The sequence below is a fragment of the Cebus imitator genome, unplaced genomic scaffold (genome assembly GCF_001604975.1).
Source record: "Cebus imitator isolate Cc_AM_T3 unplaced genomic scaffold, Cebus_imitator-1.0 Scaffold3, whole genome shotgun sequence".
NCBI classification, from domain to species: Eukaryota; Metazoa; Chordata; class Mammalia; order Primates; family Cebidae; genus Cebus; species Cebus imitator.
In genome coordinates, this window is record NW_016107318.1 from 5,079,697 (window position 1) to 5,102,772 (window position 23,076).

Below are 23,076 nucleotides of genomic sequence, written 5' to 3' on the forward strand. Positions count from 1 at the left end.
TCTGAGACCACCTCAGCCTGGACTTTTTGGTTAAAACCATTCAACAAGTCTCTGGGAAGCTCCAAACTTTTTCACATCTTCGTCTTTTCTTCTGAGCCCTCCATACTCAGAAGTTCCAGCCTCTGCCTGTTACCCAGTACCAAAGTCACTTCCGCATTTTTAGGTCTCTCTCTCTCTCTCTCTCTCTCTCTCTCTCTCTCTCTCTCTCTCTCTCTCTCTCAGGCAGAGGCTGCAGTGAGCTGAGATTGCACCACTGCACTCCAGCCTGGGCGACAAAGTGAAACTCTGTCTCAAAACAAACAGAGAAACAAATAAAACAACAACAAAAAAGAGATTTAATGGACTCATAGTTCCACAGGGCTGGGGAGGCCTTACAACAATTGTGGAAGGCCTAATAGGAGGCACTAGGGCACATCTTACATAAGAGAGCATGTACAGGGGTTGTTATACAACCATCAGCTCTTGTGAGACTTATTCACTGTCATAAGAACAGCATGGGAAAGATTTACCCCCATGATTAAGTTACCTCCTACTGAGTCCCTCCCATAACATGTGGGAATTATGGGAGCTGCAATTCAAGATGAGAATTGGATGGAGACACAGCCAAACCATATCAGCTACTTTCTAACTTCCTTTTGAAGATTATATATTTTAATGCTTATTAAATATTCATATGAATTTGAATGTTAAAACTTATGATAATGCAACATTAACTGTAAAAAAAATTAGTGTCACCTAGTTCCAATTTAATTTAAAAATTTATTGTCATTTTTGGATTATACATTGTATATTTTATGTAAGGCACAATGTGCTGTCTCGAAAGTTTAAATATATGTACCTTGCACATTGAATGTCTAATGGGTATGTAAAAAATACTTCTATTGAAATTATAGAGGAAAGATTGAGGAAACTAATTTTTGTATTGCTCATAACTGCTATTTAGTTTTTAATAAACATTCCTCACTTGTCTCATCTTACCCTAACACCTTTATTTTTAAAATTTAATGATGACTATTGTAATCTTAATAGGAATGATTCATTTTCTGGCAGTTTGCTAGGGCAGTGACTTAACCTATCTCTAGCTCAATTGTGTAATAATATCTGTTTTCTATTAGAGTATATGTATATAGTAAAATTTGTTGGGTGTCAGCTGTATTCACAGTACTATCTATGTTAGTTACTTTAGGAGTAGGAAAATTCGAAGACCTGGTGCTTAGCCCCTTGAAAGTTTCTAGTGTCATTGGTAACAATTGAAGAGCATATTTATAAAGCATTATTTGTTATGTGAAATGTCTGGACACTCCAGGTAATTGTTTTTCCTTTGTGAACATATAACCTATATCTTTATTATACTTTCAGTATTGCACTGTAATTGTTTATATTTATGATGTTTCCTCAAGGCTTTGAGTTTCTTGAATAAGGGGTGTAGGGACCTTATTCTTGAGTAAGAGGTATAGGACTATATTCATCTTACACTTCACAGAGCTTAATTATAGTACCTGGTTTATTTGTAGATGTTCATTGAATATCTGCTAAATGAATGAAAGGACATGACAACAAATGCACATCTGTATGGCTCCTTTAAATATATTGAGATTAGTGATAATTTTTTCTTGGAGAAGGTAAGTACAGGTTTTAAGGAAGAGAAGATGTATAGCATACTCTGTGGAAATAGAATACCCACAGACACACAGAAGAAGTTGGAATAATAGATGATCTTTATCTTTGATAATAGCTTGAAGGAAGGATGGTTTGAAGGAAGAGAAGTATAGCAAACTAGGGAAGTATAACAGTGCGGACACACAGAAGTTGGAATAATAGATGATTCTTATCTTGATAATGGCCTGGCTAGAGTGTGGACATTCTGTAACTGAAGAAGATTATTGAAAATGTAAACTAAGTACTATGAGACCTGTGGGTCATTGTGTTACTTGAGCTAAGGAAATCGGACTGATACGATAAAAGTTCTTAAAGGAGTGACTTCATAATAAGGGGAAGTATGTTTATTTTGGCAGCAAAGAATAAGATAATTTTATTCAGTGTTTCCCAGGCCCATTTGACTATACTATATGTTTTCTTCTGCTGGTACCTAAGAAAGCCCATCAAGTTACTCATACAGGAATACCCAAGAAGCCTTCAATATTCTTGGGACTTCAATATTAACTCTGCTTATTTTATTTTATCTGTCACTTTTTTCTCCAATCTTCTGTTATTCCTGTTTGGCATTTTATTTTTTTCCCATTTAATTTATATCCTGAGTTCTTCTTTGTGTTTTCTTGTACTGCTTTCCTGAATAGGGATGACAAGGATTGCTGGCAGTGTGGTATTAGGTAAATTACTTAATCTCTTTGAACCTTAGTTTGAAGTGGAGATATAACTTTTGTATATCTCAGAGTTATTGGTAGGCTTAAATGAGAATATCTGCAAATTGCTTAGCACAGTTACTGGAACACTGTTTTACAAGTTGTATCTGCTCTATTCTTCTCCACCTTTCTGCCTTCATATTGATGTTTGCCAGTGCAGACAGTCTTATCTCCACGGGTGGATAGGTGCTGTGTGCCTGGACCCTTCCTGACAGGCCTGTATTATTTTTCTTCATATTTCTTGAGCTTCAGCCAAACTAAATCATTTGCTTTACACAACTCTGTAACTACTCTTTTATTAGGAATGCTCTTATTTCCCACCAGTAAGTTCTCATTTTCCTTCAAAAAATAGCTTTAATTTCACTTTTATTTTTTTTTATCCTCAAACTGTAAGAAGTTTATCCTTTTCTGAAGTGGGACTTGATATCATTTTTTTCTACCTTGTTATGTTTATTCATCTCTAACTAGACTTAAATCCTTGAGGACAGGATCATGTCTTATCAGTCTTTGCATTCTGTATGGAAAGTAACAGTCTGAATTCTATGTAATAAACACTTTTTATGTTTTGCTGAGTGAATGAATATATGTCTGTCCTTGATAATTCACTAATCTGGAATATCAGTGATAAGATTAACACAAAAATTATTGTGACGTCTGTTTTACAGTGAAGTTTTGGTTTTTCAGATTGTTTTCTTTGGAGCATTGGAGTATTTGTAGAGGTGGGTTGGGTTTATTTTCATCAAATATTACACTAAGAAAGTGCTTTGATATATCAAATGCTACGTAGGAGTACAACAGAGAGCAAGAGGATATGCAGAAGAGAGGCTGTGCTTCAACCTCCTGAAATCCAGAGCAACTCCACTTAAATGTTTTCTTCATTTAAAAAACATTTACTGTTTGTATAGTTTTTTTTTTACATGCATTTTTAAAGGTAAACTACTTTATTAGAAATAAGTAATGGTCAGTTAATAGCTACTTTCTTGAAATATATAATAGCATATGTTGTTAACCATGAAACTTTGTTATTTGTGATTGTCTGTTGCTGTCTAATAAAAAAAAATCCTAATGTCTGTATAGTTTTTTTTAAATGCCAAGCATTATGATAGGAATGAAACTTTAAGCTCTTTAGAATGCATGACTTCTTCAGGTTGGGAGAGTTTTAAAAACACGCTATAGTTTACTGTATTATGTCATTGGATTTAATAAATGTTACATGTCTGTGGATGCATGCATTTATCATTATATATTTTTTCAGTTTCAGGTGTGTCCCAAAAGTCTGTGTGTGTCTACTCCTGGACATCGGACTGATCTTTTTCAGAGGGATCCTAAAAATGTACTGATAACTGATTTCTTTGGAAGTGTACGGAAAGTGGAAATTACAACAGAGACTATTAATTTGCAACAGGATTCAGAAATCATGGAAACCAGGTATTCATCTTAAACCATTATTTGAATAGAATACTAGTCTCACAATTTGTTCATTTTATGAAACTATATTAAGAGGCAAAAGTTGGTGTTTGTAAGTAAATTGCATATTTATACCCAGTCTTCACTTTATGTAGGCTGTATGCTTTTCAGATTTATAGGCAAAAACTACAAATATTCGTGGAAACTAAGATCATCGTTAGGATTATGTTGGAGCGCCAAAATACAATCTTGGTAGTAGTTCAATTTGAGACTTGCCTAAAAGGCCTAAAACTTTCGCCGTAACTGGCTATCCCAGAGCCATCATTTTCTGTTAGGCCTCCTGGTAATTCATCAGGGAAAGGAATGAGAAGTGTAAGCCAGGTACCGCCTTGGGGAGTGAATTGTGTGTGAATGAGTATGGACATTTGTAAGAGAGAAGAAGTTAAGACACAATAGTTCACTTGGGGTAAGTGGATTTTAGAAATACTTATAATCTGTTTTATTTTCTCTGTAATCATTTTTAAAGCTAAACTACTTTATTAGAAATAAATAATAGGTCAGTTAATAGCTACTTTCTTGAAATATGTAATAGCATATGTTGTTAGCCATGAAACTCTGTTGTGATTGTCTGTGGCTATTAGAAACTCACACTACAGAGAACTTTTTGGGATTACAAAATGGCACTATATACAATTTTTTTTTTGAGACAGAGTCTCACTCTGTCGCCTAGACTGGAGTGCAGTGGCACAATCTCTGCTCACTGCAACCTCCGCCTCCCAGATTCAAGGGATTCTCCTGCCTCAGCCTCCCGAGTAGCTGAGACTACAGGTGCATGCACCACGCATGGCTAATTCTTTGTAATTTTAGTAGAGACAGGGTTTCACCATGTTAATCAGTTTTGAAAATTTCAAAGATTTGTAATTGAGCTTGTGAATTGTTGTAGGAATAAATTCAAACATTGGAACAAGATGCTTTTCTTTGATTCTAGTTATAACAGTTTCTTATTTTTTATTGGTATATAATATTTGTACATATTTTGGGGTACATGTGATATTTTGATACCTGTGTACAATGCTTAATGATCAAATCAGGGTAACTGGGATATCCATCATCTCAAACATTTGTCTTTTCTTTATGTTGGGTTCCTTACTATCATTTTCTAGATATTTAGAAATACACTTTAAATTGTTAACAATGATTTCCCTACTGTACTATCAAATACTAGAACTTATGTCTTTCATCTAACTGTATTTTTATATCTCTTAACCAACTTCTCTTCATTCTTCTCCCAAACACTTTCCCTACCCAGCCTCTGGTAATCACCATTCTACTCTCTACCTTGTTGACATCCACTCGTTTTGCTCTCACATATGAATGGGAACATGTGATGTTTGTCCTTCTGTGCCTGGCATATTTCACTTAACAATAACTTCCAGTTCCATCCATGTTGTTGCAAATAACAAGATTTTACTTTTTTTTTTAATAACTGAATAACATTTTATTGTGTATATAAGTAATTTTCATTATCCATTCATTTGTTGATAGACACACCTTGATTCCATATCTTGGCTATTGTGAATACTGGTGCAATAAACATGGGAGTGCAGAGAATGCTTCAGTAATACTGATTTCCTTTCTTCTGGATATGTTGCTAGATGTAGGATTGCTGGATTGTATGGTAGTTTTATTTTTAATTTTTTGAGCAACCTCCATACAGTTTTCTGTAATGACTGTACTATTTTGCATTCCCACCAACAGTGTATAAGTGTTCCCTTTCTCCATATCCTTGCCAGCTTTGTTATTTTATGGTCTTTTAAATAATCTGACTGAGATGAGATGATACCTTGCAGTTTGGATTTGCATTTCCTTGATGTATTAGCAATTTTCAGCATTTTTTCATATATCTGTTTTCTTTTGTGAAATGTCTATTCACATCATTTGCCCATTTTATAATTAGACTTTTTTTTTTTTTCTTTTTGCTATTGTTTCGGATTCCTTATATATTCTGGTTATTAATTGCTTATCAGATGGATAAATTACAAATATTTTCTCTCATTCTGTATGTTGTCTTTTTACTTTGAAGATTGTTTCCTTTGCTATGCAGTGCTATGCAGAAGCTTTTTAGCTTGATGTAATTTCATTTATCTATTTTTGCTTTTGTTGCCTATGACTTTAAGGTTTTACCTAAAAAATTTCTGCCAAGAATAATGTCCCGGAATGTTTCCTCAGTGTTTTCGTTTTAGTAGTGCTTATTTGGGTAGTATGGACATTTTAACAATGTTATTTCTTGCAATCCATGAGCATGGGATATCTTTCCACTTTTTGTGTCTCCTTCAATTTATTTCATCAGCTTTGTATAATTTTTCCTGTAGAGATCTTTCACTTTGGTAAAATTTATTCCTAGGTATTTTTATCTTTGGTAGGTATTGTAAGTGATTGCTTTCTTGATGCCTTTTTCAGATTGATCACTGTTGGATAAAAATGCTACTGATTTCCATATGTTGATTTTGTATCCTAAAACTTTACTGAATTTATCAGTTCTAAGAATTTTTTGTTGGACTCTTTAGGTTTTTTTAAACAGAAGATCATGTCTGCACCCAAAGATAATTTGATTTCTTCCTTTCCAATTTGGACACTCGTTATTTCTTTCTCTTGCCTAATTACTCTGGCTCAGACTTCCAGTACTATGTTGGATAGAAGTGATGAGAGTGAACATTCTTATCTTGTTCCAGGTGGTAGTGGAAAGTCTTTCATTTGTTCCCCATTAAGTCTGATATTAGCTGTGGGTCTTTATCATGTTGAGATATGTTCTTTCTAATCTAGTTTGTTGAGAGTTTTTATCATGAAGGGATGCTGAATTCTATTGAATGCTTTTTCAGCATCTATTGAAATGATTATATGGATTTTGTCCTTGATTCTGTTGATCATGCATTATATTTATTGATTTGCATATTGAACCATTATTGTATATCTGGGATGAATCCCACTTGATCATGATGGAATAGTCTTTTTTAAATATGCTCTGGAATTTACTTTGCTAGTATTTTGTGGAGGATTTCCTGAGAGATACTGACCTCTAGTTTTTTTTATGTGTGTGTGTGGTGTCTGTCTACCTGGTATTAGTTTTTTAAATATTTCGCAGAATTCAGTAATGAATCCATCAGGTCCTGAGCTTCTCTTTGATGGGAGATTTTTTATTTTTTTAAATACTTTTAAGTTCTGTGGTACATGTGCAGATCTTGCAGGATTGTTACATAGGTATACACATGCCATGGTGGTTTGCTGCCTCCACCCCCTGCCCACCCTGTCACCTACCTACATTAGGTATTTCTCCTAATGTTATCTCTCCTCAACCTCCCCATCACCTGCTGTTTTGATCTTATTACTCATTATTGGTCTGTTTAGATTTTCTATTTTTTTCTGGTTCAATGTTGGTAGGTTGTATGTGTCCAGGATCTTATTTGTTTCTTCTAGGTTTTCCAGTTTTTTGGGAGGCATGTACTTGTTCACCATATTGTCTAATGAGCTTTTGTATTTCTGTGGTATCAATTGAAATGTTTTCTATTTTTTTTTTTAGTCTCTAATTTTATTTATTTAGGCTCTTCATCTTTTTCTTAGTCTAACCACTTGTTAATTTTATATTTTAAAAAAACCAACAGTTTGCTTTGTTGATCTTTTGTATATTTTTTTAGTCTCAATTTAATTCTCTCCCCCCCGCCTTTTTTTTTTGAGATAGGGTCTTGCTCTGTTGCTCAGGCTAGTCTGAAACTCCTGGGCTCAAGCAATCCTTTTGCCTCAGCCTCCCACATAACTAGGACCTACAGACATGTACCTCCACACCTGGCTAATTTGTTTTTATTTTTTGTAGAGTTGGGGCTCTCCATATGTTGCCTAGGCTGATCTCGAACTCCTGGGCTCAAATCATTCTCCTACCTTGACCTCCCAAAGTTGCTGGGATTACAGGTGTAAGCCACTGCACCCAGTCTGATCCTTATTATTTATTTTCTTCTACTAATTTTGGGTTTGATTTGCTCTTGGTTTTTGAGTTCTTTAAGAGACATAGGTTGTTTATTTGAAATAGTTCTCTTTTTGATGTAGGCATTTATTGCTATAAACTTCCCTTTTAATACTCCTTTTGCTGTATCCCATATTCTGATATGTTGTGTTTGTATTTCATTTGTTTCAAGAAATTTTTAAATTTTTTTCTTAATTTCTCCTTTGACCCATTTATTATTCAGGAGCATGTTATTTAATTTCTATGTATTTGTACAGTTTTCCAAAGTTCCTGTTACTGATTTTTATTTCATTTTTTTTATAGTTAGAAAAGATACTTGAAATGATTTCAGCTGTTTTGAATTTGTTGAGACTTATTTTGTGACCTAACATGGTCTATCGTGATCATGTTTTATGTGCTGATGAGGAAAATGTATAATCTGCAGCAGTTGACTGAAATGTTCTGTAAACATCTATTAAGTCCATTTGGTCTAGGGTATAGTTTAATTCCAGTACCTCTTGGTAGATTTTCTGCTTGTATGATCTGTTGTTGAAAGTGGGGTGTTGAAGTCCTATACTATTATTGTATTATAATTTACCTCTTCATTTAGGTCTAATCATATTTATTTTATGTTTGGGTAACACCATAATCGGTACATACATTTTTACTATTATTATATTCTCTTGCTAAATTGACTTTTTTATCCTAATATAATGACCTTTTTTGTCTCTTTTTATAGTTTTTGACTTCAAGTCTGTTTTATCTGATATATGCATTGCTACTCATGCTCTTTTTGGTTTTCATTCACATAAAATATCATTTTCCACGTCCTCATTTCTTTTGTCTGTATCTTTTGTAGGTGAAGTGAGTTTTTTGTAGGTAGCATATAGGTGGGTCTTGTTTTCTAATCCAGTTAGTCATGCCTTTTCATTATGATGTCTTTTAATTGGGGAATTTAGTCAATTTACATTCAGTATTATTATTGATAGGTAAGGGCTTACTGTAGCCATTTTGATATTTGTTTTCTAGTTGTTTTATGACTCCTCTCTTCCTTTCTTGTTTTCTATTTTCTTTTATGGTTATACTATTTTCCCTGGTAGTATGTATTAATTCATTGCCTTTTGTTTTTAGTGAATCTATTATAGGTTTTTGCTTTGTGGTTATCATTAGGTCCCTAAAAAACATCCTATGGTTCTAATAAGTTATTTAAAACGGATACAAATGTAATGTCAATCACCAAAAAAGAGAAAAGAAGCAAACAAACAAACTGAAACCTGTACACATTAACTCTCTTTTTTCCCTGACATTTTGAATTTTTGATGTCTCGATTTGCATTTTTTTATATTGCTTATCTTGACAAATGGTTTTGTTATATGTTCTAGGAGAATGAAATTTTGGCTCTTAAATTATTTGTATGTATTAGCTCAATAGAAAGAATTGTCAGTGCTGAAGGTTGTTATTTAATCAAGGAGAAAACTATCAGCCAGATACCAAGCACTGTTGACTTAGAGCACCCTCTAGTGTTTATAAATATGTAAATAACGTTTATTTACAATGTTGCTATTTACCAGATGGCTTCATAATTACTAGTGTACTTTATTCAATTAATTTATGAGAATCAGGCTCCCAGTGGTTCAGGAAGTTTTACATAGATGATACAAATATTATCTAATTGTGTGTAGGTGCTATTTGCATGCAAATATGAATGGCAATCTGAAGTTTATTTAGATTTAAGCATATAATGAGAGATCAGATATCATAAAAACTATTTTATTAAGGAAGTTATAGGCTGGAGTATGTATGCATTTTTTCACATCTTAGGTTAAATTATCAGTACAGTGTTATTAAAATTTACAATAAAAATGCTTTCTACACACATTAGGGAAACAATGGAGTCTGTTGGTTCCGGTTATTCATATTTTATATTTTGTGTAGTACACTAGACTAAAATCAGATGTGATGGAGAACTTTAGTATGTAAAACTGATTGGGAGTACTTGTATGAAATACGAATTGTTTTTAAGTCTTCTGAAACTTAGATATGTTAAGATAAAGTTATATAGTTAGTAAAAACGCTTTGTTTCTGCATGTATATAATTGTGTTGTGATTTATTTGCAAGAGCAGATGAGGTAAAATAAGGACTGATTGTAATAAGGTTTGCTTAGATAACTTGATTTTAAACAGCTTCTTCATAGTATACATAGGCTGGCTTTGGATAAGTATATGCAGACAGATAAATGGTCTTCCTCTTCAAAGAGTTGGGTATTTTAGAATCTGGGTGTAATTCGGTGTCAGCAAATCTTTTACTTGGGTTACCAGTTTTGTCTTTTCTGTATTAGGAAGATATCCTCCAGGTTGTGTCTGTAAAAATACTGCACATTTAATGTTACCAAATTCATAGAAGTCTAAATTCTATAGAATTACCTAAGGAAAAACAGAATCTAGGACATTATGAACTCTAAATACTCAGCTTTTATCTTAGTGGGTTAGAAGAAACTTCCCCTAGGCTGAATTTTTCCCCCCCTCCACTCCCCTCCTTTTCCTCCCCCTCCCCTCCCTTCCCCTCCTGATATGGTTTGGCTTTGTGTCCCTACCCAAATCTCATCTTGAATTGTACTTCCATAATTCCCATGTATGTGGGAGGGACCTGGTGGGAGATAATTGAATCATGGGGGTAGTTTCCCCCATGCTGTTCTTGTGGTAGTGAATAAGTCTCACAAGATCTGATGGTTTTATCAGGGGTTTCTGCTTTCACTCCCCCTCATTCTCTCATGCTGCCACCATGTAAAAAGTGCCTTTCACCTTCTGCCATGATTGTGAGGCCTCCTCAGCTATGTGGAAATGTGAGTCCATTAAACCTACTTTTCTTCCCAGTCTCGGGTATATCTTTATCAGCAGTGTGAAAACGGGCAAATACACCTCCCATCCCTCCCTCTCTCTCTCCCTTCTTTCCCTCCCTTCCCTCACAGGATCTTTCTCTCTTGCCTAGGCACAGTCATAGCTCACTGTACCCTTGACCTTGCAGGCTTAGGTGATCCTCCCACCTCAGGCTCCCAAGTAGCTGGGACTACAAGCTCATGCTGCCATGCCTGGCTAATTTTTCTTTTACTTTTTTTTTTTTTTTTTTTAAAGGGACAGAGTCTTGCTCTGTCGCCTGGGCTGGAGTGCAATGGCGTGATCTCAGCTCACTGCAACCTCCACCTACTGGGTTCTAGCAATTCTCCTGCCTCAGCCTCCCGAGTACTGGGACTACAAGTGCATGCTGACATGCCCAGCTAAATTTTTGTATATTAGTAGAGACGAGGTTTCACCTTGTTGCCCAGGCTGCTCTTGAACTCCTGAGCTGAGGCAGTCCACCCACCTCTGCCTCCCAAAATGCTAGGATTACAAACGTGAGCCACTGTGCCCGACCGCTTTTACATTTTTTGTAAAGGCAGGGTCTTGCTATGTTACCCAGGCTGATCTAAAACTCCTGGCCTCAAGCAGTCCTCCTGTTCAGGTTTCCCAAAGCACTGGGATTACTGGTATGAGCTATGGTGCCAAGCCTCATTTTCTTAGTGATGTCTTTTGAAGGGTAGAAATTTTAATGTTGGTGAAGTCCACTTATTTTTTTCTTTATGTTTAGTACCTATTATGCAAGCAGTCTTGGGCTAACTGAAGGTCATTAAGATTTTCTTGTTTTCGTCTAGAAGTTTTATAGTTTTAGCTTTTATGTGTAATCTGTGATTCATTTTGAATTAGTTTTTGAGTATGGTGTGAAGGTTTATTCTTTTTCCCATATGACATCCAATTATTCCAGTAACATTTGTTGAAAAAATTACAGATGGCCCCCTACTTACTTACAGTGGTTCTGGTCATCGTTTTTGACTTCACAGGGGGTTTATCACAGTATTAAATTCGTTTTCAATTTACAGTATTTTTTTTTTTGAGACGGAGTTTCACTCTTGTTACCCAGGCTGGAGTGCAATGGCGCGATCTCGGCTCACCGCAACCTCCGCCTCCCGGGTTCAGGCAATTCTCCTGCCTCAACCTCCTGAGTAGCTGGGATTACAGGCACGCGCCACCATGCCCAGCTAATTTTTTGTATTTTTAGTAGAAACAGAGTTTCACCATGTTGACCAGGATGGTCTCGATCTCTTGACCTCGTGATCCACCCGCCTCGGCCTCCCAAAGTGCTGGGATTACAGGCTTGAGCCACCGCACCCGGCAATTTACAGTATTTTTTATTTACAATGAGTATTTTGGGATATAACTCTATCATAAGTTGAGCAGCATCTGTATTTATTCCTCATTGAATTATGTTGAGCCCTTTATCAAAAAATCATGTTTTGGGGGTCTGTTTCCGGACTTTATTTTGTTGCATTAAAATATTTCCATCTTTATACCAGTATTACACTCTCTTGATTATTGTAGTTTTATAGAAACTTCTGAAATTGTGTGTGTGCATCCTCCAAATTTTTTTTTCATTTTTAAAGTTGTTTTCAGTATTCTAGGTTCTTCGCATTTTCATATAAGTTTATGAATCAGCTTGTAGGTTTCTTAAAGTAAAAAATGACAAAGAATAAAAGCCTCCTGGGAGTTTGATTGGGATTGAATTAATTTTACATTTGGACTGTATCACAGCTTAACGATATTGAGTCTCCACAATCCATGAGCATATCTCTACAGTTATTTGGAGCTCATATAATTTCTTTCTATATTGTTTTATTGTAGATGTTTCCTTCACATTTTATTAAATTTATTCCTAAATATTTTGTATGTTATTTTTTAAAAATTACATTTGTTTGTTGTTCAAATACAGAAGTATTGCAATTGATTTTTATATTGACTATTTTTCTGAGATCTTACTGATTTGGGGTCAACCTAATTTCAGTCAAAACCCCAGCAGGCTTTTTAATTTTTTATTTTTTGGTAGAGATTGACAAGCTGATTCCAAAATTTATATGGAAATGTAAAGGATCTACTACAGTATATATTATATTTTTGAATATATGGATTCTAGTGTATTTATAATATTTACTAGAAAATTTAATCAAAAGTTAAATTTACATATTTAGTGGTAACATCTGTTTGAGATTTGAGTAAAATTGATTGTGAAGGATATGAAACTATGGTCATGATTCACTTCAAATTGCCATAGTAAATTGATATGATTATGAAATTTTATGAACCAAAAATTCACCGAAATGGCTTAAGTAACAGTTGATAGGATTTCTCTTTTATTTTTCTACATGTTACTATGTTTTTCAAAGTGATTAATTTACTCATCAGTATAATTCTGTGTTTTCTTAGAATTTTATTTTGTCATTTATTTTATATTGTTAAATTTTCAGCTGTTACTTTAGTTACTCAAAACCTCATTAAAATGAAATTTCAGAAATGTATTTGATTTATAAAGGCACCAAAACATAATTAAAATATTCATTTTGTCATTTTGCATACATATAAACTTCTTATTGTTATAGTTTCAAAATGTGTTGGTCATGTCATTGGTAGTTTTTTGTTTTTGTTTTTTAGCAGTTTATTTCACTGTCCTATCTGTAATTAACAAAAACATCAATTGAGTTGCTTTATGATTTTTAAGAAATCAGTATATATAAATACTATAGCATAATATAGTACCATATCCCTTTGTATTAATAAAACATCTCTAAATACAAATTGGCAAATATGTTTACTAGGAGTAGTAATTTCCAACTAATGTTTATTAATATTTTTAAATATGTCAAAGCAAAGTTAATTTTAATTTAAACACTAAATGGATAGCACCTAAAATTTTAATTGTATAAAATCTACAAATCATATGATATTTATAAAATATTTAGAGTCAAGTCCATTTGGAGTTTTAGAGAATAAAATTTTATATTATATGGAAAAATTATGGGACCTTTAAGGTTCCTTTTAGTTTTTTTATTTATATCTCTTTGACTTGTGACTCCTCTGATCTTCACACTAATTGTAATATTACTTTTCCACTCCATTAAATTAAATCTTACCATTCTAAATGAGTTGACATACTTATTGTCTACTATCTGACATTATAGGGGATATTACAATATAATAATGAAAAACAAAGACATTGGAAAAAATGAGCTCCTAAATTCAGATCCTCTACCCTTTACTAGCTGTGAACCTTGGGCAAACTACTTGACTTCTGTTCTCAGTTTCTGTATCTGTAAAATGAGAATAATAACTCTACCTCATATAGTTATTAAAGTAATTTTTATTTTTCTTAGAAAGCACTTAATTCTATGCCTCAAATATAGTAAAGCAGTCAGTAAGTGTTAAATATTATTTAGAAAACTTATCACACACATGATACAAATTTATTACTGCTAGAATTCTATTTGTACTACATTTTAACCATTCAGTTGGCTATCAGTTCTGCTTTCAGTAATATAAACTAGTTATTTCATATCTGGAGGATTCTCATTTATAAAAATACTATACAGAATTGTGAAATTGTGTTTTACCAGAAGATGGCAGTAGTATCATATATTTGTACATAGGGAACTGTCTAATTTTTTTAAATGCTGAAGATCAAGGTAGGTTGTGCCTTCAAATAAATTATATTTATTTAAAAAATAATTTTGATATTGAATTGTCAGTTTATAAAGGATGGTAAAGATTTCTCTCTATATGTAAATTGTTTTGCTTTAAAAAACCTAACAATATGGAATTTTATCTAAAATAGGTGAATATATCAGATACTCTGGCATATTTTTAGATATTAGTTTCCATATTATTAAATACTTGACCAAGAAATTGAAGGGTCAAAAAAAATTAAAGTGTGTGTATGTGTGAGGATTATTTATTATCAATTAGTAATAAGGCAATCTTTATTTCTAGCTTATCAGTAGGGAAAGTGGATTCCATTTTAAAATGATTATAACAACACTTCAGGATTGTAGTTGTTAGGTAAAACAAGAGGAAAAAGACATTTACATTAATAATATAAATCTGTAATCTCCTTGCAGAAATGTCCATTTTTGTTGAAATAATGTTGTGTCTTGCTATCCAGTTTTCAAATATTCTGCAAGTGAAGTATGGCCAAATTGTTCCCTCCTAGTGCTAGAAGAAACTTTTAAGGCAACATGATCTAGTAGAATGAGCACGAAGATGAATGGACTTGCATTCAAATTTTACTTGTTTTTTTTGGGTACTTGATATGGTTTGGCTCTGTGTCCCTACTCAAATCTCATCTGGAATTGTAATACCCAAAGGTTGAGGGAAGGAGGGAGGTGATTGGGTCATGGAGGTGGTTTCTCCCATGCTGTTCTTGTAATAGTGAGTTCTCATAAGATATGATCGTTTTATAAGCTACTGGCATTTCCTCTGCTTGCACTTCTCTTTCCTGCCGCTGTGTGAAGAAGGTCCTTGCTTCTCCTTCGCCTTCTGCCATGATTGTAAGTTTCGTAAGGCCTCAGCCATGTGGAAGTACGAGTCAATTAAAACTCTTTCCTTTATAAATTACCCAACTTGGGTAATTTTATAGCAGTGTGAAAATGGACTAATATAGTACCTTATTTAATCTAAGACTCAGATACTTTATCTGTCATAGGGTGATCTACTCTCTACCTTTAGAGTTATTTTGAAAATTGAGGGTAGTGTATGTAAAATGAACATACTTTGTCAATACCTTTAAAAGTGTGCCATCCAAAACTCATCACAGTCACATTGATGTCTTTCCTCCAGTGTAAAAGATACAATGAGCAATACAATACCAAGTGCAAGAGATATAATGAGCAATACAATACTATCTTTATGTGGTGTATGATAGTTTTATTTCTGTAGCTTGATTTGTATTTTTATCAGCCATGCCATCTGTGGCCCATTCTGACAGGAATTATTGTTAGCCTGGCTTTCCCATACTTACCTGTGTAGCTGACTTTAAAAAAAACAAGCAAAACAAAACTCGATTTCAGGATTTATACTTCTTTCTTTGTTTTTGTCTTACCAGTATTAATTCAATATTATAGACTATTAGTCTTCTTCAGTACTTATTCTGACATTGCAGTATTAGTGTTGAACTATCCATGGCTTTTACTGTGGGGGGAAAAATGGACCTGGTAAATGATATGGATCTGAGGTCTTTGTTGATGATATCCTTTATGGTGGATACCAATTTTGGGTCACAGCTATTAACTTTATTAGAAAACTGATTTCTCAGGGCTAAAATTTCATGATAAAAATTTTTTGAATAATGCCAAAGTGGACCTAAAAAGTCAAAGTAAGGTTATTTGTGTAAGCTTTCATTACATTAGTATAATAAATATTTTTTAAAGTATGTTTTTCTACATATGTTATGGATAACTATGATCAAGAAATTAAAAATTTTTATTTTAAAATTATTTTTCTCATAAAAATAAAGGAAAATCAGGAGACTTAAAAAATTATGTTTCATTTTGGCCATGTCTTGTTAATATAAATAGTAATTATTTATATGACAAAGGGAAACATTTTGTTTCTTCATTGAACAAAAATTTATTGACAGTTTTCTTTTGTGCTATAGGTGACATTAATCAACCGACATTGACTAGCTGTATTACGCTTCATCTTTCTCTGCTTTAAATGCATTTATTATATACAAAGTTCTTGTTATACTCAGATTTCCACACTTGGTACTTTCTTTAATTTGATGAAATTGTGACATTATTCTGACAGCACTAAGGGAAGCATGCAGCTCATATTGTATGGAATGCCTTTTCCAATTCCTTCTTTTTAACTTCAGTATTAAGAGCCATTCTCTATTCTTTATCTGATGGCATCAGCTTCTAATGTTAATATATTTTAGTATGATTTCCCAAGAAGTATAAAGCAGACAAAATAATGAAATACAAGGGTTCTTAGGGTATGATCTCAAGATACCTGACTGACTATGGCACATGATAACTAAGTGTGCTGGCTGAGAATTATATTGTACTACAGTGTGAGTAGTAATGGACTTAATTTGCTTGGCCTGAACTATATTGCCAGCCAGAGATTCAGAAATACTTGGTAAGCAGTTTAAATTTGGTTATATTAAAATTAACATATCTAATTTTTATAATGTTTATTTCTTTATATCAGAGATGTGTATATTTAGAACATGTATATTGAGAGATGGAGCCAAGAACATAGTATTTTAGACTTTTCTTAGGTGATTTAAAGATTGCATGCTTTATAGCAATTTTTGATACTTTTCCTTTAAGGTGCTGAAACAAGTGGTAATGAACTATACAGTGCGACATAAAGTTGTAACTGCTGTAGTTGCTTTGCATAAGCAAGATATTTAAAAGCTTATATCTAACTAAAGGGAAAGCTCTAACTTATGCTTTAAAAAATAAGTGATGTTTCAGACAGATGGAAAAACATTCCATGCTCATGGTTAGGAAGAATTAATAGTGTGAAAATCGCCATACTGCCCAAAGTTATAGATTCAATGCTATCCCCATCAAGCTACCATTGACCTTCTTGACAGAACTGGGAAAAACCACCTTACACTTCATATGGAACCAAAAAAGACCCACATAGCCAAGATAGTCCTAAGCAAAAAGAGTAAAGATGGAGGTATGCTACCTGACTTCAAACTATACTATAAGTCTACAGTAATCAAAGCAGCATGGCACTAGTACCAAAACAGAGATATAGACCAATGGAACAGAACAGAGGCCTCGGAAGCAATACCACATACCTAGAACCATCTGATCTTTGGCAAACCTGACAAAACAAGCAATGGGGAAAGGATTCCCTGTTTAAGGCATTGGGAAAACCAGCTAACCATGTGCAGAAAGCTGAAACTGGACCCATTCCTTACACCTTATACAAAAATTAACTCCAGATGAATTAAAGATTTAAACATAAGACCTAACACCATAAAAACCCTAGAAGAAAACCTAGGCAGAACCATTCAGGACATAGGCATAGGCAAGGACTTCATGACTAAAACACCAAAAATAATGGCAACAAAAGCCAAAAAAGACAAATGGGATCAAATTAAACTCCAGAGCTTCTGCACAACAAAAGAAACAATCATTAGAGTAAACTGGCAACCAACAGAATGGGAAAAAATTTTTGCAATCTACCCATCTGACAAATGGCTGATATCCAGAATCTACAAAGAACTAAAACAAATATACAAGAAAAAAACAACCCCATCAAAAAGTGGATGAAGGATATGAACAGACACTTTTCAAAAGAAGACATTTATATGGCCAACAAACATGAAAAAATACCCATGATCACTGGTCATTAGAGCAATGCAAATCAAAACCACATTGAGATACCATCTCGTGCCAGTCAGAATGGCAGTCATTAAAAAAATCTGGAGATAACAGATGCTAGAGAGGATTAGAGAAATATGAATGCTTTTACACTGTTAATGGGAGTGTAAATTAGTTCAACCATTGTGGAAGACAGTGTGGTGATTCCTCAAGGATCTAGAAATAGAAATATCATTTGACTTAGCAATCCCATTACTAGGTATATACCCAAAGGATTATAAATCATTCTGTTATAAAGACACATGCACACGTATGTTCATTGTGGCACTGTTTACAATAGCAAAGACTTGGAACAGGCCAAATGCTCATCAAGGATAGACTGGATAAAGAAAATGTGGCACATAAACACCATGGAATACTATGCAGCCATAAAAAAGGTTGAGTTCATATCCTTTGCAGGGACATGGATGAATCTGGAAACCCTCATTCTTGGCAAATTGACACAAGAACAGAAAACCAAACACCACATGGTCTGACTCATATGTGGGAGTTGAACAGTGAGAACACATGGACACAGGGAGGGGAACATCACACATTGGGGTCTGTTGGGGAGTAGGGGGCTAGGGGAACAATAGCAGGGCGTGGGGAGGTTGGAGAGGGATAACATTAGGAGAAATACGTAATGTAGGTGAAGGGAGGATGGAGGCAGCAAACCACCATGGCATGTGTATATCTATGTAGCAATCCTGCAAGATCTGCACATGTACCCCAGAACTTAAAGTATAATTTTAAAAAGTGATGTTCACAATGATTTCTCTCTTGCATGTAAAAACACTGTGATAGGTATCTTCTAAATCATAGAAAATGGTTAAAATGTATCTTGCATTGTTTTAGTGTCAAATGTAGTTTTTTTGTTGTGTCTTTTTTTTTTTTTTTTTTTTTTTTTTTTTTTTTTTTTTTTTTTTTTTTTTTTTTTTTTTTTTCTATTACTTTGGAAATTAGATGCAGTAAAACCTTGAATATTCAGAAATTAGGTAACTTCTGGTAATAAAGAGCACATGACATTCCCATGAGTTAACACTGAATATGAAAAAAACCCACTTTTTCCTTAGATACTGCATTAAGTCGTTTCTGCATTGCTATAAAGAATGCCAGATATAGGTGATGGGGAGGAATGTAGCAAACCACACTGCCATGTGTGTACCTGTGCAACAATCTTACATGTTCTTCACATGTACCCCAAAACCTAAAATGCAATTTTATATCTATATAAAGAAACACCTGAGACTTGGTAATTGGCTCATTTTTCTGCAGTCTTTACAGGAAGCATAGGTGTATCTGCTTTTGGGGAGGCTTCAGGAGGCTTCCAATTATGGTAGAAGGCAAAGGGGGAACAGGCGCATCATATGGTGAGAACAGGAGTGAGAACAGGAGCAACTGTAAGTGAGTGGAGGCAGGGGGGTTAGTGGAGAGCAAGAGAGAGGAAGAGAGGGAGGAGAGCGTTTGCGGGAGAGCAAAAGAGCGAGAGTGAGAGCGAGTGTGAGCAAGCACTGGGGAGGTACTACACACTTTTAAATGACCAGATCTTGCAAGAACTCACTCACTGTGATTAAGACAGCACCAACATATGAGGAATCTGCCCCCATGATCCAAACACCTTCCATCAGATCCCACCTCCAGTATTGGGGATTACAATTCAACGTGATATTTGAGCTGGGACAAATATTTAACCTATATCAGATATAAAAATACAGCTTGACTTCAGTAGCCTTTGGCATTCATAGTTTCACATTTCATCAGAAGGAAACATTTCTCAATAAAAGAACACCCTGTAATATTAGAATGAGATACAACATTTCACTTTCTGAGAACAAGAAATTAATGTAAATTGAGTTTAGAGAGATGGTTTGGAGTTAATAATAAAGAATAATCAATTGACTTCACTTTTGTAATGTTGCTGACTGGATTTCTCTGAAAATTATTCTGTTGCAAAATACCTAGATGCTCTATAAATTATATTTTAGAAAGCCCTTTTTAAATACTTGGCTGAGCTCCCAAGAAAGTATTTGTGTAGAGACAATGCTATTCATTTGATGAATAGCATTGCTGGCTTTTTCTAGATTGAAGCAGAGCTGGTGGCACCCTCTCATTCAGTGGTAAGGACTACATGGGCTCAACTTCCTACAGTGTTTCTAGGTAGTAACAGCTGGTATTCCAAACATGCAGCTGCCCTGAGCAGTTAGCACCAAGCTCAGACTCTTTGTCTCCTTTTGCAAGCATGGTATAGATTTACTATAAAAAGGGGGATTATCAGTGGGAGCCCTTTCTTGCTTTAGGTCTCTCACATGATTTAGGGTTATAATTTGCTTCTTGGTCCAACCCATGGTGTTTCCAGCTGCACCTTTATCCAAAGAAACCTTTACAGAGGACCATGTGCCTTATCCTGCTATTGGCCTTTTTATCTAGGAGCAGAAAGTATTTGCAGGAGCCTATTGCTGAGCAGTGGCTCTCAATAGGAAGCTCCACTTTGCTCAACAGTAGGGAAATCACTTGGGGAAAAAAACACAGACACTAAAACCGAAGTGCCAAGTGAATGTGGAAGGCAAGACTACCTAAGTGATATGTACTAATACAGAAACCTAGAGTTTTGAGTTGTAATGACTTAGTGTGAGGGTTAGGGCAAAAGACTGTGGATCCATTTGTTAACAGTTGAGCTTAAGACCTCTGCATAAAACCATTAACTTCTAAGACTTTACCCTTAATCAAAGAGTGGGCTAGAATAAAATCTAACAGCCTGAGAGGAAGAAAATGAGGACATTTCTCTTGCCTTGGCTAGAGATGGGGGGTAAAAGATGCTTTTCTGGGAATATGTAATTGTAGTCATACTCTAACATGATTTAACATGGTTAACCTTCTTGGCCCAAGAAATGTAAAGTTGAGCAATTTAGCTGAAGTGATACTAGATTGATAGCAACCCAAAGCAAGACAGAAGCAAAGTCAAATTCGATTTGGAGGAATCATTCTCAATTGAGGTTCCTCAGGATCCTCACAGATGAAGGTAAAATATGTGTTTATGTTCTTAAATTGCAGACAATTTGAGAAAGCAAGCTAATCCCATGAGAGTATTAGTTTTCTATTGCTGTATAGCAAGCTACCACAAACTCAGCAGTGCAAGACAGCACTCATGTATTATCTCACAGTAGCTGTAGGTTGGAAGTGTGGGTACAGGTTAGCTGGGTCCTTTGCCTAAAGTAGTCTCACAGGCTGAAAAAAAAGTCACCTGATGCCGTGGTCTCATCTGAGGCTTGGAGTCCTCTTCCAGGCTCACACATTGTTGACAAAATTCAGTTCCTTGCACATATAGGGCTGAAATCCCCATTTTCTTATGAGTGTTAGCCAAAAACTATCCCATAGCTCTTATAAGCTATCTTAGGTCTTTGCCTCATGGCCCCTCGAAAGAGTTCAGAGTATGGTCACTTGCATTTTCAAAGCCCACAGTAGAATCTCTCCTATTTTGAATCTGTCTAACTTTAGGAAGGGCATGGTCTCTTTCAGTGGTTTACCTGGTTGGGTCAAGCCCACTCAGGACAGCCTCCTTTTGATTAACTAAATGTGAACTGATTTTAGGCCTTAATTATATTTGCAAAATTTCCTCACTTTTGTCATGTAACATAAGGAGTTTTGTGTATGTTAAGTTATATATAGGTTATATAACATAAGTTATTTATTATATGAGAAGTTATATAACTTATAGGAGTAAAGTTTATCATATTCACAATCCTGCCTATGTTCAAGGAAAGTGGACAATACAGGGCATATGAACACTAAGGGATAAGAATCTTTAATGTCATCTTAGAATTTTGCTTACCACAATATAGAATAATCAGGAGAGTTAGACCTGCAAGAACTTTAGACATATGAATTGTCAAATTCAAAATATAAAATAACCACTTAAATTATTTTTTAAAAATAAAAGAGGCCAGGTGTGGTGGCTCACTACTGTAATCCCAGCACTTTGGGAGGCTGAGCTGGGGGAATTGCTCGAATTTAGGAGTTCACGACCACCCTGGCCAACATGGTGAAACCCCATCTCTACTAAAAATACAAAAATTAGCCTGGTGTAATGGTATGCACCTGTAATCCCAGCTACTTGGGAGGCAGAGGCAGGAAGATTGCTGGAATCTGGGAGGCAGAGGTTGCAGTGAGCCAAGATTGCGCCATTGCAGTCCAGCCTGGGCAACAAGAGGAAGACTGCATCTCAAAAAAATAAGTAAATGAACAGGGATTACAACATGATAAAGAATGATGAGGCATATTTGGAAAAGGCCAGAATAGAATTTTCATATTTGTAAACTACAGTTATTCAAATTAAAAATTTGAATTTACAGATTAAATAGTAGACAATATTGAGTTATTGACACATCACAAATCATTCCAAAACTTAATGTCTTTAAATAACAACCACATATTTAGCTTTTGATTCTGAGGGTTGACAATTTAGGCTGGATTCAAACTGCATGGTTTTTCTAGTTTATGTTGGGCTTTCTCAGAATTTGTCATCTTTGGGTTGAGTGAGTGACTTCTGATCTTAGCTATACTATCTCACATTGCTGGGGCTTTTGATGTTGATTCAACTCCCATGTGGTCCTTTATCCTCCGGGAGGTTATCCACAGGTCCCAGAAGTGTGCAAAGACCTTTTGAGGCCTAGATTTGAAACTGGAGCACTGTTATCCTTGCTGCATCCTGTTGTGCAGAAGGAATCACAAATCCAAGTAAAATTCAAGGGCTGGAAAAACAGACTATAGCTTTTCTTAGAAGGAGCTACAAAGTCACATCTCAAAAGGTATTAATAGATACAGGAAGGAGTAAAAAATTTTAATGATTTTTGTAAAATTACTTACACTTGAAAGGAGAATTAGTAAAATAAGTTAGATCTGAAGAAATAACTCAGTATGAAATATAGACAGAGAGATGGAAAGTGTGTATGTAAGACAGGTTATGAGACATGAAGATAATATGGAAACTGTTGGCTATGTCTAACTAGAGTTCCAGGGAGAAGAGAATATAGAATGAGCAAAAGGCAATATTAAAGAGATAATGGCTTATACT

General features: G+C 34.7%; 1 protein-coding gene across 1 annotated transcript in view; it reads left to right on the forward strand.

Moving 5' to 3' along the window:
• Positions 1 to 23,076, forward strand: part of PIGK (phosphatidylinositol glycan anchor biosynthesis class K) — a 117,206-nt gene that overhangs the window by 53,045 nt on the left and 41,085 nt on the right. The window contains exon 9 of the mRNA XM_017531433.1: positions 3,619 to 3,791. Coding sequence (XP_017386922.1) covers positions 3,619 to 3,791 — 173 coding nt within the window. The remainder of the gene's footprint in view (positions 1 to 3,618; positions 3,792 to 23,076) is intronic.